Here is a 21,746-nt window from a genome sequence, read left to right as displayed (position 1 = left end):
TTTTTTTTTTTTTTTTTTTTTTTTTTTTTTTTTTTTTTGCATAATTTTCTAAACTTAGAATTGGGTAATAACTAGATTCTATTGGGGATTGTAAAACAAGTAGGAAACTTGGATAGTTGAGACGTACCTTGCGTCTTCTCATCTTCTTTAAACTTCATTTGTGCGGAATTATCACCTTCAGATCGTAGCGGAAACTTTAACGCCCATTTGGATCGAACCCGCTCTGATACCATGTTAGAAATTGAATTATTTTGATGCTCTGATATCATGTTAGAAGTTGAAATGTATTGATGAACTTGGAAACACTTGAGTAATATTTGTGGAGATATACGAGCATAGTGGCTTGCTCGTATAGAGCTCCTAGAACTCTATTAGTGAAGGTGGAAGCAAGACTTTGTAACTTGATGTTTCTCTTGTATTAATAATCTGTTGTTTGCTTTACAATTGGTGTAGGACCTGCCTATTTATAGGCGGTACAAACGGACTACAAACTCTCTAGAACTCTCTCTAGCATTCTAGTCTAAGACCCACTCTAGAATACTCCAGCTACTAACAATTCTTTTATATTGAGGACTTTGACTGACCTCACATTTTCTAGAACATTCTACTTATCAAATGACTTTACTAATTTAGCCAACTGTAGCACATTTTAGAGTGCTTGCTTTCAGACACTTTTCTACACTTGTTTGGAACATTCTAGACTATTAAAAATTACATGTCCCAACAATTTTGACCTAATTCTACGAAGAACATCTTTTGGTTGTTCATATTATTGACAGATTTTGTAATTTTTATTTTTATTTACTGTATTTGATGGAGTTTTAAACTATGGGTATCCTTTTGATTTCAGTTTTTTGGTCATGTGGTATTGATGATTTTGCAGGTGAAAAGGGCATTTTATGTTTCTTAGGAGTCGGTGGTGTGGTAAGCAGGTGTTGGTAGTGTCGTTAGTGCTGTAAACTGGGTTTAATTGGTGGTGGTGCCTCATTTACTTGGTGTTTGTGAAAAAGCCCTGGCTCTGCTATGAGAATGGATGGTGGTGGTGGTGATGCAGATAAAAGTTGAATATTCATTATTCCTGGAGGTTTGTTACAGTGGGTGGAGATGTTGTTGCTAGCGGTTGGCTGCAAGTTGGTGGTACTTCTTTGCTTGTTGTAGTTGTTAGTGATGGTTTGGTGTTGAACCTTGTGGTTCTGTAGCTTTTGACTTGTTTGTGGCTATTGGTGTTGGTGGTAGCTTCATTGATGGTGGTTGTGATGAGCTTGTTGGTGGTGAAGTTATTGATATTGTAATCATCAGCTTATGCACCTGCCTTTACGCACCACTCATGGTAAATGTATTGTTATCCCTGATGCTATTAAGTAAGATCTTGTTCCTAATTTTTACTTGATCTTAGAGGTTTATTTGATGTGTATCTAAATTATTTTTCTGTTTATAATTTAGGGGTTCGAGACTTCAACCTGGACACAAGTATTGCTTGTGGTAAGTAGCCGTCTTATTCGATGATTTTCTACCTATCTGTGTTAATTCCTGTAAGATGACTTGCTATGTTGGCCTGAGAACCACCTTCAGAGCCTGTTCAAAGATCTATGGTGCCTGCTCCACTATCTCGTATGGCAGGAGAGGTTTTACTAGCAGAGAATAAAATGAACTCTCTGCCCTAAATGCAGGTTTAAAAAAGGTAAAATTATTAGTATGTGTCAAAAATCTGAGAAGGTGTATCGCGAGGATGAGGTGCGACTTCGCTGTGGGATTTTGCTGAGAGTAAGAAATTGTACTCATGTTTCGTAGATGAATAAGTTTGGTATGCCATTCCTTATAGATGCAGGATGAGCTAGATGACTAGGCAGTGAGATCCTCACTGCCCTTGTCTAGTGGATGGTAGTGAAATAGTGTTGATTATGAACACATCTATTTTAGGTTGTTTTTGTTAGAAGCATTAGGAACTCGTAGGACTTCTGCTCTAATTTTTAGAGACATAGTCATTGTTTTAACAATCATGAAAGTTCAATTTTGTTCTAATTGTCTAGCTCACGTATCACTCATCCTGTAAGTTTTTTATGGTGCATTGTTTCCTCGTTATAGGTTCTATCTTTTAATTTTGGGCTTTTCACATAAATAGGCCTGTTTTTTTTGGTGCTTTTCAAATGAAGATCACTTTTTTTATTTATTGCTAGACTAGGCAAGTTTTGACCAAAAGTGATGGATGGAAAGTTAGCACCGTTAGGTGCACTTAAAATGACAAGATAGTCCTTTGAATCGGTTATTTCGACCCAACCAGCTACTTTGACTCTTTATACGTCACCACCCATTGCGTACGTGGCACAGGTTACGTGGCAAGACCCATGTGGCTCTGCTTACGTGGCACTGCTCACGTGGCACTCTTATCTTCTTCTCCATAAATCATAAATGAACATCTCCACAACCACATACTTCTGCTTCTCTTCATTTTCAGATCTGAAAAATGGGTGGTGGTATGAATGATAAAGTTGTTCCATTCATCTGAAGAATCAAGTGACAGCCAAGAGAACATTAGTGATACCAATCACGAACACTAAAATGCTAAAAGTATCAAGGTGAGTCACACTGTCAATGTTATCTGATTACACTTCATACCTGGGAAGATTTTTTGCAAGTAAAAGATAATGGATACACCATCTTCATTCTCCAACTCAAGGTCGCTTTTAGAGTACACAGTCTCCTCGCTATAATAAGGAGTCATAACACTGACACCATAAATTCAAAATAGGAATAAACATGAGAATATTATTAGAGAAGTCGGCAACCCCTCATAAATGTTGTTTGAAAAGAATACATCCTTCCCGTTCAGCTATAAGCTTACAAACATAACTAAGTTAGCGAACAACTAGGTTGCTAATTATCTACCAAGGAACAACAAAATAAAATGTAGAAATTCTATAAATTTCTATATGCACCAATGAAATAATGATTGTAAGAAAATCAACAGTTGATATACCCCTTGTATAAAGCCTATAATGTGATGTGTTATACCGAAAAGGAAATCTGACTACAAAAATATGTCTGAAGCTAACTGTGTCAATAAAAATACAATTCAAACCTAGGAAAAGTGACTACAGAAATATTACTGAAGCTAATTGTGTCAATAGCAATACAATTCAAACCTGAATGACCACATTTTACGAACTGGGGGAGCTCGTGGCATCTCCATAAACAAAGAATTTGTAAAGAACGCAATCCTTCTACGTGCTTCAAGGTTAGTTGGAACATTAAGTGCAGATTCTTTTACTGTCAAAAGGAGTTCGAGACTCTTTATCTGAAACAAAGTGATCAAAGCTATGTAATTTTATTACGATGACACGATGGTAGAAAAGAGAGTGAGATAGATCATCTGTACCTGCTCTTGCCATTGTGTCGTTGCTACTGGAGGGAAAGCAATAGCGGGTATTGGGTCAATAGCAGCGAAAAGATGATCTCTGTAAGTGTAACCAAGTTCAGCCAATTCACTGTAAAATAATTCAGAGAAAGCAACCTAAAAGTTAGCAGCCCATTACTCCATTGTTATATCTTTTGCATACTACCACCAGTTACCCCACCATCAAATCCATGCCCAAACAACTGATTCAACTTCATTTATCCTCCATACTGCTGATCACCATCTCCACAGCATATCATTAAATATCGAACCAACAACATACACACAACTTTAAAACATGGTTCACAACAATAACAACAATAACACATACCCAAGCTTCACAACAATAACAACTTCAGCTAGCACTCAAGCATTTCCTCAAACATGGTTCACGGCCATTGAGCCCATGTTGATAAAAACAACCACCATCTTCTGGATTTTGATTCATTCATCACTCTAACAATGCACATTAATCTCATCATTTACTTCTGAAGACTCCCTGCAGCGTCACTACCACCAACCAACATAGTAAATTCATCAACACCTGAATATCGATCACCAATTCCATTTCTGCACATAGAACACCAACAAATCATTCATGTCCTTTACCTGCAACTTGAATTTGATCAACACCCATTCCCTGAATTCCTTTGTTCTTCCACAATTTCAGAACTCCATTGAAATCCCCAATTTTAATTTGTCTTCTGCAATAGTCTAAATTAGCAACGCCAAATCAGTATACAACCCTAGATTTAACAACCTCAAGTCTTCCTCGAATCACCACTGATTAATTCATCTCCTTCATCTAAGATTCCACATCAACAACTCAATCTTAAAAACCCTAATTTCTAATTCAGTTAACTGAAAAACTAAAATTAAACTCTATGCAATCATCTCCAGCACAATTAAGATCAAAAACCACCTATAATCTATCAAAACATAACACATTCACAGAACAATTTCAATAAATTCGAAACCCTAAAGTAAATCTCCGATTTACCTTTTCCGTGAACTCTGAATACGATAGTCGTATCATCACCACCTCTATCAGATAACCTTTGACCATTCCCTACCTCGTTCGATCTCAAAAGTCTCGATTTCAATTTCTAAAATCACCAACATCTGAAGAACATGGAAGAAAGAAAGATAAGAAAGAAGAAGAAAAGAAAAGAGAAATGATTTTCCTCGATTCCGGTTTTAGAAGAACCAGAGAGAAGAGAAGGTTAATTCTGTAATCTCCGCACACCCACGATATATCGCTAAGTGATATTTTGACGAGAATTTGTCCAGTCAACGCGATAAATTGACCGAGATGGTTAAAGTGGATGGAATCCGTTTAACTTGCCTAGTTTTGCAAGAAATAAAAAAAGTGTCCTAGAAATGAAAGTGAGGGTCCAGACCAGGCCTACTTCTGCATATAATCCTTTAATTTTCCATTTGTATACTAAATTTACTTTGTATTGTTTCCTTGGATGCAGAAGCAGCTATATTAGTCGTCCAACTTGGTCTTATTGGACCTGATCGACCTTTTATAAAAAAAAATATGGTGTGTGGGAGGATGAATTGGTAAAATGCACATCATTTCTCATTGAAATTGCGTTTGTATTTAAGTCGAAAATTTGAAGCTAATACTTTTACAGTTTAGATCTTGGGCTCGAAGGATTTGAAGCTAATTCTTTTCAAGTTTAACACCATGTTTATGCTGAGTCTGCTGACTCACTATGGGGAGTTAATAGGCAGACCATGTGGGAAAAGAAGCAACTCCGTTGTGATGTTTTCGCTCACTTCATCGTTAAATATCTCTTGGTAAAATCAAACAGAGCTTTGCATTGGTATATTTATTAATTGTATATACATTAACTACAGCAAAAGGATTTGTTCGAAGAGATCCTATAAAATCAGGCTAGTGACCAAGTGTTGCTCCGGTTTTCTCCAAAATTTTCAATTCGACATACGACTTCAGTGACTTGGTAAGTAGCTTACTTTCTATGCCAACACCTTTTGATATGAGATGCATGTTCTTATAGTGCAATCTGACTGTGTTCTGTAACTAATGCTAATTCATGTCATGTTATTCTTATTGTCCAATATAGGCAATATTGTTAGCATTCTTCACAGGGCCTACTGGTATCTTATTACTGTGTTCTGTAACTGATGCTAATTCATGTCATGATTTCTTACTTGAGAGTTGTTCACATACATACTGTATCGATCTAGTATTCTAGTGTAAATGCAATTAAAATGGGCTTATCTATCCAACAAGCAAGTGCAGTAGTGAATTCAGGATTTCCCTGATGTCTGTTATGGGTGTAATGTTGCCAGTTATCGCTAGTGAACAGAACTAACTAAATTATGAAGATGCAACTTCTAATATTTGTTACCTAAAATCTTGTAGGTGAAGGAGCCAATTAAAGAGGAGCTCGGCGATGATAAGGCACCTGAGATAATGATACGGGAAGCAATTGGATGGCTAGGTGCTTTAACTCTTTAGATTTCCGTTCTTTTAGAACACCTGTTCGACGCGATAAAGGTATCATATACTCTGGGTACCAAATTTTCGTATTATGTGACTCATTTATTACCAAACCTCGTTATTATGTAACATTAGGTAAAAGAAAGCTGAACGAGATAGTTATAAAACTCTCTGGTGTTGTTGTTGTCCTTTCTACTGTATATGTTTCCTTGCTAATTTAGACTTCTATGCTTGGTTGTAAATTGGGTTTTCGATCGTTAATTTTCTTAAATTATGAACGTGGATGAGTTATTTTATATTTATGCTAGGATGGCAAATAATTCATCACTTCATTAATATTTGATATTGTGTCGGTTATTAGATCAGGATATCGGTATTTATTACTTGCATAAATCAGAAGATGTTCTGCTCTAGGTTTTTATGTTAGTGCTGTTTTGATTTAATATACCTTAGTGGGGTTCTCATACTATTTTAGGTTTCCCTGAACTCACCATTTATCTTTTAAGTATAGGTCTTTATCTTTTGTATTTTTTTAATTTCAACTCTCTGTGAGGTAACTCTTCTACCCTATTTGGTTACACTGCCCAGGGTTTTGAAGGGGACTGTCAGATGGACTTCCGAAGTTCATCAGGTCTGAAGGTTACAACCGGTATGTATTTACCTTTCATGTGGAACTTTATGGCGTCATCCGTTATTCTTTCCTATATACATGTATACGCACATGTATTGTCCAACGATTGATATCTTAGAATAAAAAGTGAAGTGTACTTGTTGTTTCCTTATAAATGTTTTCTTCGACGCAGTTCCTTTCTCAGCTTATCCTTGCTTAACATTTAGTAACTCTCAAGGACTAATATTTTTGGAGACACTATGATGAAGTTCACATTGTTCGAGACCATAGTGGAGAATATCTCTCTCTATTTCTCCTAGTTCTGTTGTGTCGTTCAGTTTTTTTCTTAGTTCTTTTATTTTCTATCATTGTTAATCACATCTCTTGTTTTGTTCTAGGCTGTGAAGAAGATAGGTGTTTTAGGTCTTTTTACTCATGTTCAAAATTTCACCATTACGTTTTAGATGCTTTTATATCAGTTACATTCAAAATTTTACATTAAACAACTCATCTACTAGTGCAGAATCTGGACCAAAGAGAGTTGCATCAAGAAACACACAGAATTTGGCTGGAATATATGGCTCCCCTTATTCTTAATGGGGAATAAGGTATGTTCGCTGCACTTTCTTTTCAATCCCCTCCCTGCTGATACTTTTCATGTTTGAGAAATAGAAGTAATTGTCAATTTCGATGTTGAATCATGAATGTTGTCAGCAAGCACAGGATGTTGGAATCATTCTTTGAGTTCAGGCTAAGAACGAGCAAGCTAGCTGCAACATGTGAAGAATGTATCTGAATAAAGACCAAGATAACCGTAGCTTTATACTAATTTTCTTATCTGGTCAGGGTTTTATATTATTTTTTATATCAGAATTTCGAAAATATCAATGTAGATACTGTGTTTTTTTTTTAATTCTGAAAAAGAATTAGCAACGGATATATTCGTTACTTAAATTAATGTATACGTTGCATTAAGTCTAATTAAAGCAACGGATGAAGAAAGTCTGAAACGTTGTTTTAATTAATTTAAGCAACGTTTACAGACGTTGCCTATATTTTGTGACGCCGTGTGGGAAACGTACATAAGCTTTGTTTAAATTATTAGCAACTGAAATAAACGTGGTAAATTAAGGTTTCTGGTGTAGTGTTAGCTACAGTAATTTTAGACCACTTCTCCCAATTTACGCCGATTAGTTTTTAGTTTTACACTTTTATAATAATCTTCTTAATTAGTATTAGAAACAATTTTATTTACCCGAAACACAATGGTATTAGGAAACGCTACATATAAGGAAACATTGTGTACAAGGAAACATAATGAAACTGTCCATGATGTTATCGAAGTATTAACAGAAGCCTGGCGAAATCAAGAAACCAAGGGATCAGACAGATGTCTATATATCGATGCCGTGGGAATATTTCGTGGTTGGTGGAAGTATGGTCCACCTAAGACGGTGTTACTAATGTACCATTAAGTATTTGGTGTAAACACGGTGTAACAGAATTAATTAGATTAAAACTCTGACGGAAGTGTTGTCCACCTTCCTTTTTGTAAACGACGTTACTAACAGATGGTTAAATACTTAATGTAAACAAAGTGTGACCAGATTTTTAATATTTCGATCAATAGAATTATGCCAAGTGTCCTCACCATAGCTTCTACATTAGAAAAGCCCTATTTCGGCCAATAAGAAACGAGAGTTTCATCACCGTTCAACGTAAGAGCTTATTTTGTCAAGGCTTTTAAGGGGAATATTCCACATTCTACTCCTCCTTTTTTCTTTGATCACTTAGCTGATCTGTAGATTTCTTTTTTTCTGTTGGTTTTGTTATTTGCTGTCGAAACGTACTAGATAATGTTGAAAATTTAAAAAAAAAATTATATTTTACAAAGCTAATAAATTATGTATTTTTTTTGATGCAAAAGAAAGCATTTCATTCATTAAGCTATCTTACATAACTTCTACTGACAGATTGATCATCCCTAATTACTTTCATAAACAAGTCTGGGATGTTACAACTGAAATCAAAACAAGACCTATCAGTTTTAGCTTTACTAGCAATTACTTGAGAAGCATTGTTTTCAGTTCTTTTGACCTGATTGACCGAAAAGGAGGAAAAAGAGGAAAGCATGTGCCTTATTTCATCTACAATTCCTTGATTCATCTTGTGGACGTAGGATTTGTCTTGCTTGATAGAGTTAACTATATTTGTACAATCAGATTCAAAATTTATTTTGTGCAAGTTTCTTTCTTTGGCCCATAAGATAGCTTCATTCATGGCCAAACACTCATCTTGATCTGGATATACTCCTCCATTGAATTACCTGCCCCTGATGCATCTGCATTGACCCGTTGAATCACGAATAATCAAACTAACACCAACATCAGATGTGTTATAATCGAAAGAAGCATCTAAATTAATTTTCAATTCACCCATCTGAGGAGGTGACCAGGACTGAACAACTGAGTATTGTGATGACATGTTATCCTCTGAGCATTGATTCACCATACTGTGGATATAATGTATCATTTCAGAATATTTTGATTTTTATTTTCAAAGACTTTTAAACACTTGTTTCTCCAGAGGGTCCAAGCTATGATCATAAATTTTAAGACCCAATGATTGCTACTATGGCCGCTAGCAGAATCTGTTGTGTCGAACCAGCTTCTAATCCAGCTTGTTACATCTGTATAACCAGACAGATCTAGAATTATCACAATCAATGATCAAATGTTGTTATGTTTCCTCCATCGATAGACATCTGGGACATACAGTTTCAATATTGTTATAGCATAGATCGGTTGAACCCACCAAGCGTTGGTATGTCAAGTTTGGTTGTCATATTTTAGTGAGCCAAAACTCATTTAAAGAGTCGCTTGATTATGTACTAGAGTCAACTTCATATAGGTTAGCTTGAAAGTATTAGGATATGAGACATTACAAGTATTATGTGAAGACTTGAAGAAGTGAATAAGTAAGGAGCTACAACGAAAACATCATCCTTCCACTTGAGGTTAGTGATATTTGACTTGAACTGTTTCATTCCGTAACGTATTTTTCAAGTCGTGCAAATTGATAACATAACTGCGAAGCATGAATGATTATACACTAGTTAGACATAGTATTAAGGAATACAATACGAGGTTTATTGCTTAACTGTTAAACTTTGTATATAAGACATCGACATAATCGTTTGAATGCTATTGTGATTATGTATGGTTATGCGGTGAAGATTTCATCCTAGTAAACAATGTTTTACATTCGTTTAAAGGAAGTAAATTGATGAACTTGTTTCGTGAATCGAAATGGAAATCGCTAGGCTTATTGGTATTGTTATTCATTGCATATCTTTTGAATTACCAATATCTGTGATTAGTATAACCGCTCATGACTTGTTTATGTTCTTGGTAAAAATATTCACAAGGCCTGACTTTTGTATTGGTATGACTTTTATTAGTGAAACCAATCTGAAGTAATCAGCTGAGATGGTATGATCGATTTGTTGTAATTGGTATGACCAACTCAAGGCAAAGGGGAACCGATCCTCGTAAGAGGTGTAACCGATCACAAAGGTGAATCCATCCTTGCAAGAGGTTCAAAAAGTTTCTAGATATTGGGAATCGATCCTATGAACATGTGTAACACGTTTTTAGACATTGAGAACCGATCCTATGGACATGTGCAACAATTAAAAGTTAGATACCATATATATGTGGGAACCTATCCTAGTACCTAGTCAGTCGAATTTTTAGAAAGCTAGTGTGACTAAATACAGTCCCCACATGCAGGTAGAACCGAAACTTGTTTTGGTAGAACCGTGAAACCCATGTTTGGTGATTGAGTGTTCTTAATCAATCACATAGTTCTTGAAAGTCAGGTGAACCAATTCTAAACTTGTTTGGAAGTGTGGCAAATCAGTTTCAAGATTGTAAGTATGAAAGAGGACTTACAAAGTTAAGATGTCGACATACTTTGAACATGTGCAGTAACGCTTATCTTTTATTGTTCAACGATATTCCTTAATAGCTAAAGCAAAAAATCCCGGATCGAAAAATAAATTGAGAATCTTTTAATTAAGGTTTTTAATTTTATTTTTGGAAAATGAAAATTAGTAATTGCATTTACTAGTTGGAGATTTTCTAAGAGATTTTCGGTCAATGTTTGGACAAACCATTTCCAGGAATTATGGAAACCGAATTTGGAAATATATTTCATATCTTGGAAATATTTTCGGTTTTGGAAATTCCTTGGTGTCCAAACATTCTTGGTCTATAATATCAAAGTTTGCATTTCGAGCAAACTAATCCTCAGAGCCAGCAAAACTACCTAGTTGTGCTGTTACTGGTGGAGCCTCCTATTCCGAGAGGAAAGTAGCCTAATTAGGCGAAATCTCTTACGGTCGCTCGGTTTAAATACTTCTTTTGAATGAGAATCTCTATTAGTACCGTGGGTGGGAAACTAGATAATTGCGGTTTATTATTAGTTTTCGATTGATTTAATTAACTAACGGTTGTTGAACTTTGATTGCATCTAGTTTTTTTATGCTTGAGAATCTTCTCTTCTGATATAAGATTCACTCAAACTAGATCGAAGTTTCGACGGGGATCTTTAGACTGTTTGTAGATTTAAGGACGTCTTGTAATAATCCATTATTAACAGACTCCATTCTGTGCATGATTGATCACAAGAGATTCAAGTTGATTGTGCGCAGGTGTTTATTGAAGATCTAAGAAGATTTCTGATTTGGGTTCATAATCTTTGGTGTACACAATACTTGTTTCGGTTAAAGAAGATCCAACTGTAGTCGGTTTATCCTTGTGGTAGATTGGATTGATTAGTTGAGTAGATCGGCATCAATACAATTCTTTGTGATTCAAAGTATTGATTGCAAAATCTTGACAATTACTTTGGTAGTTGTTATTAGATAGATCTAAGGACCTGACCAAGGAGTTAATTGGGATAAACGGAAGAGCCTTTTGTCGAACTCACATCACTTGGTTGAAAAGAGTTGTAACCAAAATGATTTGTTGTTCCTTTACTGTTTGGAAAACGAACCAAAGGAATTGTTCCAAGTACGTGACTTATTACAAGTTGGAGGCGTGGGAATACGGACGGAACTAGGTGAACTATAGGTTTAGTTGCTTGGTCTCAACTATACGAAGTTGGTTTGATTTTGTATAATAGCTTAATGCTGAGAGTATTCAATTCTGGAAAAGGTCCCGGGGTTTTTCTGCATTTGCGGTTTCCTCGTTAACAAAATCTTGCTGTGTCTTTTACTTTTCTATTTCCGCAACTATAGTTGTTTTTATTATAATTAGAAGTAAAATACACAAACGTTAATTCCTATTTACTTGATAGTAATCCTATTGTGTTTGGCTAAGTCCGAAACTTTATCAAGTAAACATACTTCATTGTTGTATTGTCTCGATCTCGTATCCATAGACGATCACACGAAGTGTGAACCGATTAGTCGTATTGTTTCAACTCAGTCCATAGACAATCACTTTAGGAGAAAGGAGTTATAGGTGGAAATTTTTTAGATTGAGGTATATTTGGGTACCCTCGTGTTTTCAAATGTCCTCTCTATCGGTGTGTAATTTAACTCTAGTCGGAACTATACTTTTATGGAATTTCCAAATAAATATCTTGACCTTATGCGGAAGCCTTTGTTTTCCACAAATTTTTCCTGCAGATATTTGGCACTTGATTTTTTTGAACTGAATTAGTAGAATGATTTTTCAATGCCTTGTAAGTCGACTTAACCGAAAATTCACCCGTCCTACTTGGCCCCCAAACAAGTCTGTCACAACCATGTGAACCAGATGCATTTTTAGGATTAAATCAGCTGTTTCTTTGGGAAATAAGGATTGCACCAACTGAGTATCATTAGGTGTTGGAGGAGAATCTAAACCTTGCACCCATTTATCATACCATACTAAAGTTTTGGTTCCACATCTAATATACCATCTATGGTATTTCCCTACAAAGTGAATCCCTAACCCTAACCCGAATAATTTCCAAATCCAAGATGAATTATTATGAGATTCTTGAACATGAAGAAAGTCACAATAAGGTGAATATTTAGCTTTCATAATTTGTGTCCAAGGTTTATCTGCTTTTGACCATAACCTCCAAGCAAGTTTAGTAATTAGGGAATTGTTGTATTGTTGTAAATTCCTGAAAGCTAATCGTCCTTTATTCTTAGAAAAACATAGTGAACTCCAAGCAATCTGTTTAAGACCTTTGTTGTTCTTTTGTCCCCACCAGAAGTTCCTTTGTCCCCACCAGAAGTTCCTTTGAATAGAATCCAGTTTGTTAATAATATTTTTTGGTATTTTGATATTCCTCATATACTGAGCTGGTATAGAATTAAGAAATGATTTTATTAGAGTAGTTCTAGTTGCTTGGTTCAAAGTTTTTGAACACCACCCTTGTAGTCGATTTTCATAAGAATCTTGAATAGAGCCAAATGAATTAGACTTAGACTTACCTAAGAGTATAGGAAGTCCCAGATACTTATCTGAAGGGCATAGTTGTTTAACACCCATCATATTCCTAATGGATATCTTCTAGTCATGAGATAGATCTCCTGTAATAAATGTCGATAATTTCACGAATTTTATCATTTGGCCAGACACCTGACTAAACTCTTGCAAGCAGGACTTAACTTGGTTAATGCTTCTTTGATTAGCCTGAAAGAACAACATACAATCATCTGTGAAAAGTAGATGATTGATGGATATGGAGTTTTTTACTACCTGAATTCCTTGCAACTTGTTTAGAGCTTGTGCATGAAATAAGGACCTTGTCAAATACTCCATAGAAATTATAAACATGTAAGGGGATAAAGGAGTTCCGTTCCTAAGACCTCTAGAAGGAGAGTAAGGCTGACAATTACTTCCATTCAGTCTAATAGAAACAATGGTTGTTGAAATACACTGCTGGATAATAATATGTCAGTCTTCACAAAATCCTAAAGCATGAAGCATTTTATCAATAAATGACCATTCAACTCTGTCGAATGCTTTCGACATATCCAGTTTTAAAACCACCAGACCATCTTTTTTCTTGGATCTCTTCATAGAATATATCAACTCATGTGCCATAACTATATTATCATTAATATATCTTTTTGGCACATAAGCAGCTTGAGTGATATTATTTTCTCCATCAGAGGCTTCATTCTTGTAACTAGCAGCTTAGAAATGATTTTATATGTTATATTGCACAGACCAATTGGTCTATAATCAGTTGGTGTTGCAGGATGAAGAGTTTTAGGGATCAGACAGTTCTAGTATGATTAATATTTGGTAGCATTTTCTTATGAATAAAAAAGTCTTGCACCATTTGAACAATATCATTCCCAATTGTAGACCATTGAGTTTGAAAGAATCCAACTGCAAAACCGTCAACACCCGATGCATTCCAGTTAGGTATGCTCATAAGAACATTGTATATTTCCTCAATTGTAGGAATAGAAATTAAAGCTTCATTTTCAGCCAAAGTGATAACAAGATTAATAATACTAAAAGTATCTTCTTGAAAAGTATGGGCTGTTGTAGTTGCTATTGAAGAAAAGTGCTTTGTGAAAAGATTGGCTAAGTCTTTTGTTGAGTGATGCCATTTTCCATTAGAATCCCTTAAAGCTGAAATCAGTTTTTCAATATTTAGGTGAATCATACTGGAGTTGGCATCACTATAAGGCTGAGCTTGGAGATTGGATAAGCTTTCTTGAATTTGTTTTATTTGAAAATCTATTTTACCAAAATATTCTCTATTCCATTTCGAGAGGCCTCTACCGGCAATCGACAATTTTTGTGTTAACTTATTATCATTGATCTTGGAAATTGTGTAAATTATTTGAAACTGGGAATAATCTTTTTGAGAACCCCTCTGTGTTCCAATGCATACACTTTTTAGCCCGTTGTTTGGAAAGACCATGTAAGCAACTGTCTTACCACCGGATATTTTTTTTGGCTATTAGTTTACTCTAATTACTTAATAATCACCCGTATATATTAAGTATATTGTGATCTATTTTTCTTAGAAATTTAATCGATAACCATTATTCAAACTACAAGCATAATCAGTGTCGAAGATATTATTTATAGGTATCTGTGCATATCGGTGTGGATACCACCAAAAAAAGAAAAAAAACCGAGTAAAAGAAATACCACCAAATTCATGCACTTAAATGTCATGCCTTATAACTGTGAGTGCATATATCATGTTTGGTTGTTTACCACCAAGTCATCTTATTTTTGTTTGCTAGCATAACATGCCGTCTATCGATCAATGAAAATAAATATGTGTCGTCTAAAATGCAGCTACACATATGCGATATGCCAAACACCGGGTTATTCATTTCATGGGAACATTGGTATGTCGTGTTTGGTTTGGCTGCCTTGATTGACACTGTCTTGAGAATTAGACTTGATTTTTGTGATTATGACTTTTCAAAATCATTGCACCACTATGTCGTGTCTGTATGATGACATATATATCAGACCTGAAAATAAGGCTTTGCCTTGATTGAGCCTAATTAGACTTGAAAAATTCGGCTCTCCCTTTTATTATGTCAGTGTCATGTCCTTGAGGATGGACTCAACTCTCAAGTGGCACGTTGGTTAAAAGAGATTAGAAGACATTTGCATGATTGATCGGCTCAAATAGGCACATAATTACATGATGTCGTTTCTTAAATGGCACCATTGCTGCTCGCTGTCAAAGAGACTGGTAGAGATTGGCATGATTATCTTAAGTGGCATCATAATATGGTGTCGGAAAATGCTGGGAAATAAGGGAGTTTATACCAAATGATTCTATTCATCGCATTCGTAAGCTAAGTGCATTAGCAACTGGATTGATATTATAGAATAAACGTTTTATATCCATTGATAAAAGTTTTGGAGGATATTTCCGTGAGTAATTTTTGGAAATGCGGCTTCATTCTGTTCACGAATGTTACGGATAAGTAGACTTCATATTTTCAAATTACACATTGGTTAAAAAGACCAAAATTAATAATTCCTGGATAAAAAAAACTTGTACATTTTGGTACTGTTTAAATGGATAAAAATTAAAAAGATACTGTTCAAATGGACAAAAATATAAAAATAGCCAGGATGTAACCAGTTTCATCCTACCCATTTTCAAATATTTTTTCTTATTTTTAATTTATATCAGGATGCATCCAGTTTCATCCTTGCTATTTTTTTTTGTGTCCATTTCACCCATACTAATTTTTACTCGTCCATTTGAACCATGTTTTAAAATTTTTTGGACAAATGACCCATTTTCCGTTCAAATTAACCATGAAATTTTCATAGGGTTTCACTTGATGTGCCAACTTCCCATTTAGTAAAGCTTGAAAAATTTTGTTGTTCACGATATGCATAAAAAAAGTGGCGTTATACTACCGAATTCCGAAGACTCGGTCTTTTACAGAAAGTATTTTCTCTACGAATTTGTGATATTAATCTTGTTTATCCTATTCACATAAACAACTATCCGATGTATTGTCTGAATTTCGAACCAATAAAATCTTAAATCTTTGTACATGAATACAGTAACTTACATGTTATGTTTCACATAAAAGATGAGCAAATTTAGCTGCTCCCTTTTGAACGTTTATGTTCTCTTTCTCTCTCAAAAGATACTACTAACATTGAAAAGATCAAACACTCTTTATACTTTACAAATATCAATAAGGTCGCTTATGTTTAAATTATTTGAAATAGTTTGATATTAACTTTGAACAATCCATCTCTATATATATCATTTTGGATATCCCTTCTACTTCATGGTATATGATAAGATTCCGAATCTCCAATAAATATGGTCAAGAACAATCCAAATACTAATATATTCATCGAGCCGTATCCACCACCGATTTTTGTTTTAAAGAAACCATGATAGTCAATCTTTAAATGTCTAGTTGGTTTGATTAACCTTGATAGTCAATCTTTTGGTTGTGTTTGGTTTTCTCAAAAATCTGGGAGCTATTTTAGGATCTCCAATTCTTTTCAGTTAAGATAGTAATAAATGTCTCTAGGTAGTTTAAAAAATTAGACTAGTATTGTTAGAAAAATTAGAGAAAACTCGAAAGAGTTTTTTTCTTTTTGCCCCCCCGAAAGAGAAGATTATATTAAAGAGAACAAGGGGAACCAAGGGTCTATCCAAGGTCAAATCAAAGAATTACATATACATTAGAGTCTTCCAGTTACTCCAAATTAAGCTGGGACGACATACTTATAAGTGTCTTTATCACAAGACCACAAAACTACCAATTGCTTGAAAACTCAGAAGAGTAGTCGAAACTACTATTTACAGGTGTTAATATTGGTATGTATGAGTAACTGTTACCACCATATTCATGCATTAATAGTCATGCTTTTTTTAGTCGGACGACATTCATCATGTTTTGTACCAATTCATTTTAATTTTGTTGAAAGGCCTTATTTACCAACAACCCCTTTAAAGACCTCAGATAAAATTAGAACAATAAAGATAACATGTACTGACAATTACATGCTGAAGCAGTTGAAAAACAAGCGACGCAACCACCATAAAAGAAAGAAAAGAAAATCCAATCCACACGGGATTTGTTTTAGTGAAGTGCAACTTGTCAGTTAGGGCGCACAAAATACTCAAAATTCACATATTTACACGTACATTACTCTGCCTATAAAACCTATCCCGAATGCAAGAAGGGATGGGAAGCCTGCCGTTGAATCCTCTCTCTAAACAAATTTCGGGAGATCCATTAGGTGGGTTTATAATTCTTGTAAAGCTTTTGATAAAATTGTCATTTTGCACACAACAATATTCAATCCGGGATAGTTACACAGTTTCACATTATGTTTTTTTCATAAAAATGAAAAATGCAGATGACTTTCAAATATTTTTTGTTTTTCGACATCATACCAATCAACAAAATTTTTATCTTTTACAAGATCAACAAATCAGCTACTAATTTGAATTATTTAAATTAGTGGATTGCATTTTATTGTATCTTAATATAAACCTTGGAGAACTTCCCTGGCACCAATATAATGCGTATACTTTTAGAATTGTAGCACATGACGGGACTCTCAGTTTTCAATGTTGCATTGCATCATAATCGTGATCAAGCTATATATATCGGGCTGGCTGGCCAAACTATGTATATGGTTGTTTGTTGTACAATGTTTCTTCTTTATTTTTAGTTTTCTCAAATATCTCACTAGCTTGTGAAATTGTATGGCAATGTGGATAAACGAGGGTACAAATGAACCATTCAGTGATCTATTTTGCTGCGAAACATAGTCGATGATCATTATTCTAACTACAAGAATAATTGAATAATTAAAGTCGAAGTCGGTCTTTATAGGTGTACAAAGCCGTGTGGATGAGCGGATATCAAAAGGTTACCACCAAATTCATGCATTAACTGTCATGCCTTACGAGTTGGAGTGTAGTACTTACCATATGGGGCACCAATTTATTTTATTTTTGTTTACCTGCACAATTAAATGTTATCTAGGAAGAGGAAAATTATATGTTACTACCGGATTATTCATTTTGCAAAAGGGTTGATTAAAAATTATTTAGAGTGCCCATTTAGAGCTTTTCCAATGGTCATGTGGTCAGCTTCACATAAGATATTGTGGGAAGACATCCTCAACAACTAAAATAGGGAATAAAAAAAATTCTTCTCCAACCCAGTTTTCGTTTCTTCTTTGTTTGCCTAGCTATGCAATTTATTTTCAGATAACCAAAAGCCAAAGCTTTGCTTCCATCCTTCTGAATCTTTTTTTTATATCGTTCCTCTTGGTCATTCTTTTATGAGTGATTTAACTGTTCTTACTGTTAGACAAAAACATGGAACATTAATTAATCATTTAATTGAATCCCTCGTTTACCTATATAGTTTGATGTCTCTCCTATGTTATAAAACCCACGAACAAGCTTGAGTTAATCATCGATGATGATAGACAAAATCAATAACGTGCTATACATCATACCGTTACACTAAAACTATTTTATCTTTCGAAAAATAATCATTCTTAGAAAAAGTTTAATAAGAAATAAGGCATAAGATTGGTATATGATGAATTTATCATATTAGATGTACCATTGATTTAATGGATCTATATGAAAATTATGGAGAAAAAAAATTTATTGAAAAAATTTAAAGCGAAATATGAATTTGCAATTCTATGAATAAGTTAAATTATTTTTATTAAAAAAAACTGTTCTTGGTGAACCTCTAGAACAAGAGGTTCAGGAAGAGGATGTTTACCAAAATCTATGCCATGTCATCTACACATTGGTCCAAGAGGTTAGGGTTGGAAAAGGTTTTTATCAAAAGTGGATGGATATATATCTCATGTGGATGAAGAATTTATTACTCATACAAAAGCCATTGGAGAAGCTATTAGTAAAACTTCTCAAATTTGTTGTAGATAACCTACTGGTAGAATAAAGTAGAAAAACAAAGACCGAGTGTTGTTGGAGTTTACACACACCAATGACTCTTTTTTTAAAATGAGTTTTTTCTCTAACAATTTCTGATATTAATCTTGTTTATCTTATTTAAATAAACCATCATAGTTTGTTTCGTGGGTTGTCTACCTTATGAATGCAATTCTGCCCTTATGCCTGCACCTCTTTTTTTTCTTTCTTAATTTTTTTTTCTTTTGAAAATGGAATTTCATTAAAAGAGAAGACAACTTTGGAAAAGCGAATATCAAACCAAAGACTAAGAAGTACAAAGCAAAATACAAGAACATAAAAAATAAAAGATGAAACAGTTAGGGGGATTGGATTCTAAGTGAAAATTGCGTCCCACCCATACATCCATGAATCAAGAAAGGAGCTAAATTCTTCTGAAAAAACTTTAATCCAACATGATAATCAGAGCTTTATTTTTGTTGTTGAATCTTTTACTCGAGATACTTCACTCTCATGAACTCGTCGATTCCTTTCTTTTTATGCTATCCTAAAGAATGCATATATCATAATACACACGATTCTGCCTTATCCAAATTTTCTTAGATTGTTTTTAGTCTTCTCAAATGTCTCAAATTTTCTTGGTTATTTTACCACTTCTTTTTCTGTTACTTAAAATTGTAATAAGTATGGCTTCGTTCGTTCTTTAGAAAACGAAACTAATATTATAACTCGGACTAGAAGAAAAGTCAAAACTATTAATAGGCTATTTAGCTCTGAAACGTTACCACTAACTTCATCCATTAATTGTCATGCCTTTTGAGTCTGAGTGCGTTCGCCATGTTCAACACCAGCCCATTTACTTCTTGTTCTCTGGCATAATTATACCGTGTTTGATGAAAAGGCATACATAAGTATTTGAATGACTTGAGACGTACATAAGTATTTGCGGAAGGTTTCTTCATAGACATCTGAAAAAATTAGAACGATAAAGATGAGACGTACCATTAATTGTATGCCAAACACCAAGTGATGCTACAATAAAATTCTTTCACAATCGAGTACAACGCATCAAATCAATGCACACTGCCAATCAGGGTATTGAATGACTTGATAATGGTGGCATAGTTGGTAGCACAATGTACAAGATTCCAGAACACTGCAGGGACACTTACACCGTCTATGGACTGTCTGAGACGATTGTGTGAAAATCGGCATGCTGCCTCATCAGGTGGCACAAAAATATCTAAAGTCATACTCAAGACTATTTCTTTTTTATTCAATTCAGGTTTCCAAGTGCTAATGTTTTTTTTTGCTAAAATTGTCATCTTTCTTCTAATCATGAATTTCTATTTTCTAAGATTAATAAAAGGGAACTTCGAAAAATGCCCCATATTTCATGCCCCGTTGAGAAAATGCCCAGGAGAAAAAAGTTACGGAAAAATGCCTCACCATCCACTTTTTCATCCAAGAGGCTTTAAATGGTCAAATATCGCAATATTCACCGGTCAATATCTCTTATGAAGAGATATCGTACATCTGTAAGATTACCTAGATAACCTTATTCAGATTTGTAGTGTAAATGGCGCCACGTTTACAGATCAAGTGAATAACATCTCTCGATGAAATCAAACAGCCCTAAAGTCTTACACTTTTACCGCAAAACACCATACATGTATACAGTATCATATCACAATCTTCTCTTCTTATTATCAACCATCGTCATCTTCTTCTTCAGTTCCTGTTTTTAACAAAAGCAGCAGAGAGAAACACCGAGAGACGATTGAGAGATTCTTAGAAAAAACTAGGTGATCTTCTTTATCCATCTGTTCATGTGTAATGTTTATGAAGTTTTAATGAAAGAAGAAAGAGGCGAGTTTGCTGGTGATTTAAATAAGAAGACAGGAGCAGTTGAAGTTAGATAAATGAATCAGTGCTATATACAGTACAGAAAAGTAAGTAAAACCAAACCCACACCTTGTTTTTTCCCAAACTACATGTTTAATTGTATTAAATTGATGATACAATGAAATTTATATCTAGGGTGGGTTCGTAAAAGTTAGGGCTTTTTTTGTTTTGTATTTAATTAGGGTTTATTTATGAAATTGAATGTATTATTAACATGTTTAGATGATTTTGAATGATTAATTTGATGTAATTATGGTTTAAATAGGGTTTACTGAAATTGGGTATTTTCCTGAAGTTAAGTTTGAAGATAAAGGAAGAAGAATGGAAGTTATAAGTCACAATAAACCATAAGTTCATGAAACCCATTTATTTTTTGAATTACTTTGCTGAAATTGAATGATTTAAAAAATAAGCGAGCCAATGCTTGACTCTCCATAACTATTATAAGCTTCATGTAATCCTATTGGGTTGTTGGTTGTTAATTGGACGTTTCTGCTTTCATAACTCAGGTTTATCCTCACAGGGAAGGATACTAGCCGTAGATGTAATAAAAATGCAGGGAAAGGGCAAGAATGCATTTGGCAGGACAACCATTAATAATTTTGACTCAGGTATTTAATTGCTAAACACCTCTGTGAAATTTCTTCTTTCGTAAAATCCCAAAGTTACTGTAGTTGCAGTGTTATAGGCATGTCTTAATGGATATATTTTTTTTCTTTATCATGAAGGTTAGTAGAAAAAGAATGCAGTTAAAGAGCCTGTAGTTTAACATATCGGTAAATGCATTTTCTTTGCGTATAAATTTCTTTTGCAAATTTAGTTTACAGAGTTACTTTGCACTTTAAGATTACACCAAAATCCACCACTGCATGCTAAAATTTTCTTAGTCTTGCATTTACGGTTCAAGGTATCCGTACTCGCCCTTT

At 34.4% G+C, this 21,746-nt stretch overlaps 1 protein-coding gene and 1 long non-coding RNA gene across 2 annotated transcripts in view; one reads left to right on the top strand and one right to left on the bottom strand.

Moving 5' to 3' along the window:
- Positions 1-2,371: 2,371 nt before the first annotated feature.
- LOC113311190 (callose synthase 5-like) lies at positions 2,372-8,961 on the bottom strand. The gene is made up of 6 exons (XM_026560037.1): positions 8,804-8,961; positions 3,881-3,964; positions 3,377-3,485; positions 3,144-3,295; positions 2,617-2,726; positions 2,372-2,502 (listed from the first exon to the last, which is right to left on the bottom strand). The coding sequence occupies exons 1-6, from the start codon at positions 8,959-8,961 to the stop codon at positions 2,372-2,374; spliced, it is 744 nt and encodes a 247-aa protein (XP_026415822.1).
- An 11,718-nt stretch (positions 8,962-20,679) lies between these two features.
- The window catches only part of LOC113308279, a 2,705-nt gene continuing 1,638 nt past the window's right edge, over positions 20,680-21,746 (top strand). The window contains exons 1-2 of the long non-coding RNA XR_003339634.1: positions 20,680-20,867; positions 21,330-21,431. This is a non-coding gene — a long non-coding RNA (uncharacterized LOC113308279). The remainder of the gene's footprint in view (positions 20,868-21,329; positions 21,432-21,746) is intronic.

The sequence above is a fragment of the Papaver somniferum genome, chromosome 9 (assembly GCF_003573695.1).
Source record: "Papaver somniferum cultivar HN1 chromosome 9, ASM357369v1, whole genome shotgun sequence".
Taxonomy (NCBI): domain Eukaryota; kingdom Viridiplantae; phylum Streptophyta; class Magnoliopsida; order Ranunculales; family Papaveraceae; genus Papaver; species Papaver somniferum.
Note: the sequence above shows the minus strand (reverse complement) of the source record. Positions and strands in the feature narration are given on the sequence as shown.